At 41.1% G+C, this 2791-nt stretch overlaps 1 protein-coding gene across 1 annotated transcript; it reads right to left on the bottom strand.

Annotated features, from left to right (window-relative positions):
- Window positions 1-304: 304 nt before the first annotated feature.
- On the bottom strand, window positions 305-1842 carry LOC122452977 (endogenous retrovirus group K member 7 Env polyprotein-like). Its single transcript, XM_043486770.1, has 2 exons — window positions 1747-1842; window positions 305-1653 (listed from the first exon to the last, which is right to left on the bottom strand). Exons 1-2 carry the CDS (start codon window positions 1840-1842, stop codon window positions 670-672), a joined length of 1080 nt encoding a protein of 359 aa, XP_043342705.1. The 3' UTR covers window positions 305-669.
- Between the last annotated feature and the right edge of the window lie 949 nt (window positions 1843-2791).

Below are 2791 nucleotides of genomic sequence, written 5' to 3'. Positions count from 1 at the left end.
TGCTCAATTCCATGATATTTAACAAACCCATACAGTTGTGTAAGCACTACCACAATTAACATGTGAAACAGATCCATCATCCCATAAATGCCCTCAGGTTGCCCCTTGTAGCCAACTTCTCTCCACCCTCAGACCTTGGCAACTACTGACTTGTTTTCTGCGCCCATTAATATTGCCTTGTCCTGTAAATGGAATCATACAGTTCATAGTTGCCAGGCCAGCCGGAAGATTTCAGCGAGCAACACGACGCGTTCCTTTAGGCTAAGAAATAAAGACACAGAACAGATGGGGTCGAGAGGATCGCTGCAGTCAATGATGATTCTTTATTTCTCAGGGTTACATATATACTAAACCAAGAAGAGAGGCATCCCAAAGAAAATTCTTCCCCATGTACATCATCTTTAAGATAACAATCACCAGAGCTCTCTCATGGCGCCAAGGGATAAGAAAAGGCATCCTACTTATCTTAAGGGCAGTCGTGCAAAGCGATCTATCTGCGTCTTGTGTGCACTCAAGGCTTACTAATGTTCTGTTAGGAGTTAACTTGGATCGTAAATTCCAGAGAGGTGGCGGGACAGAGAGCTATGTCTGCAAACAGACCCTTGATAATCAATCAAGGCAGCTCCCAGAGTCAGCTCTTTCAAGCCGCTCCCCGCAGCTCCCCCTCTTTTATTTAGTAAAATGGCACGCCTGATTCTTTTGGCATAAGTAATTACTGTGTAGGACAGCCTTGATGTCCCACAGCTCTTTGACAAATTTCTTTATGATACAAGGAGCAATGCACACAAAAAGCGCTAATACCAGAAGCATGGCCACGACCCCTGAAAAAAGATGCCAAAGTGAGGTTATCGAGGGAAAATTGGAAAACAAACTGTTAACAAACTCTTCAGCATTTTCTGCCAAATCCATACTAGCCCGAGGAGCATTTTCTATATCAAGAATTTCCTGATGAAGTTGTATTAGATCTAAGGAAATGTTTTCATTATGCCAAATACCATCTAAATGTGATTTCACTCTGTCCCAAGGAGTTTCAGTACCATTATAAATTTTTGCTGTAACACAAATCCAACGATAGTTAGCATGACATCTAATTTTTGTTCTTAGCTTTAACCCTTGCACTTCTTCTCCCAAAAAGCTTACTGCATCATAAAGCGCATTTAATCTATCCTCTAATTTTCTATCTATATCTTCTTGAATCCCTAAAGCTTTGGAAGTATTTTTTGCCAAATCGTCTACAATGCTAGCAGTATGCACAGATTGAGCTAAAGATACAGAAGCAGTAACAGCAGAAGCAATTAAAGTTATAAGCGTTACTACTCCTAGAATTATTAATCCTATCCCCCTTCGTGGCCTAGCAAGAGCCATGCGCACTCTTTGCCATAGTTCAAGCCCAGACTCTTCATACCAGGGCTCAGTAAGATTTACAGGCAACATAACAAAGGGTGGTTGTTTAACTATTAAGACTCCAGAATTATTTCTTATTCCTCGAATGCAATTGGTTAGGGTACAATTAAAACAATGAATATAATATTGACTATTATTCTTAGTAAGATTTACAGAACCAGCAATAATCATAAATGGATAAGGTACACAAGCCCGAGGATATCTCCAGGTTGCATTCCCAAAAAATCCACCTTTAACCTTTTCTCCAGTCTACATGAAGGATCGGCTTGTTTCAAAAGTGGCCAGCAACTTCCAGACCTCAGTTTGATAAACAAGGGTGCTGCCAAGATTCCAAATTCTCGCTGCAAACTGTCTGTTACTTTCCTTTCCGGGGTTTCTCTCTGAGTCTGGCGACCAGTCCCACAGTGAATGCGTGCTGTTAGGAATAGAATACACCATAGCAGTCTCATTCCAGCAGTTTCCATGGCACCGCTATATGTTTCCCTTTATGCCCCAGGCCACAGAATGGGATATCCTGGGGTCCCATTCCGTTGCGTCGCTGTGCATGCCCTGTGAGCTTGGTCACACCAGGAGTATCCACACTCCAGCCAGTGCTGTAATCAGAATACCCAACATCTGTAACAGTGAGACAACCTGAAACATTATGATTTCGGAAAAAGCACATTGGTAATTGTGAAGAAAACCCTGTATAAGAAATACTGGCATAAGGAAGCTGTGGTACATATACACCATGGAATATTACTCAGCCGTTAAAAAGAATTCATTTGAATCAGTCCTAATGAGATGGATGAAACTGGAGCCCATTATACAGAGTGAAGTAAGCCAGAAAGATAAAGAACATTACAGCATACTAACACATATATATGGAATTTAGAAAGATGGTAACGATAACCCTATATGCAAAACAGAAAAAGAGACACAGAAATACAGAACAGACTTTTGAACTCTGTGGGAGAAGGTGAGGGTGGGATATTTCAAAAGAACAGCAGGTATACTATCTATGGTGAAACAGATCACCAGCCCAGGTGGGATGCATGAGACAAGTGCTCGGGCCTCGTGCACTGGGAAGACCCAGAGGAATCGGGTGTAGAGGGAGGTGGGAGAGGGGATCGGGATGGGGAATATGTGTAAATCTATGGCTGATTCATATCAATGTATGACAAAACCCACTGAAATGTTGTGAAGTAATTAGCCTCCAACTAATAAAAAAAAAAAAAACAACTAAATTTAAAATGAGATTTGCCCTAAAAAAAAAAAAGAAGAAGAAGAAGAAAAAAGAAATACTGGCATTCTGCGGAAAAATATGCTTATCAGAAAACCCCCCCAAAAATATTGTGTCATTCACATACACAGGAACGGAACTCATTTCCCATCCAACAGGCTGTAA

Source organism: Cervus canadensis, chromosome 14 (genome assembly GCF_019320065.1).
Source record: "Cervus canadensis isolate Bull #8, Minnesota chromosome 14, ASM1932006v1, whole genome shotgun sequence".
Lineage (NCBI taxonomy): Eukaryota > Metazoa > Chordata > Mammalia > Artiodactyla > Cervidae > Cervus > Cervus canadensis.
Note: the sequence above shows the minus strand (reverse complement) of the source record. Positions and strands in the feature narration are given on the sequence as shown.

Coding starts and splice junctions, on each gene's coding strand:
- LOC122452977 (XM_043486770.1), bottom strand. CDS start 1,842: ATGGTGTATTCTATTCCTAACAGCACGCATTCACTGTGGGACTGGTCG. Junction 1,654..1,746: donor AAAGTAACAGACAGTTTGCA/GCGAGAATTTGG, acceptor TCCTTCATGTAG/ACTGGAGAAAAGGTTAAAGG.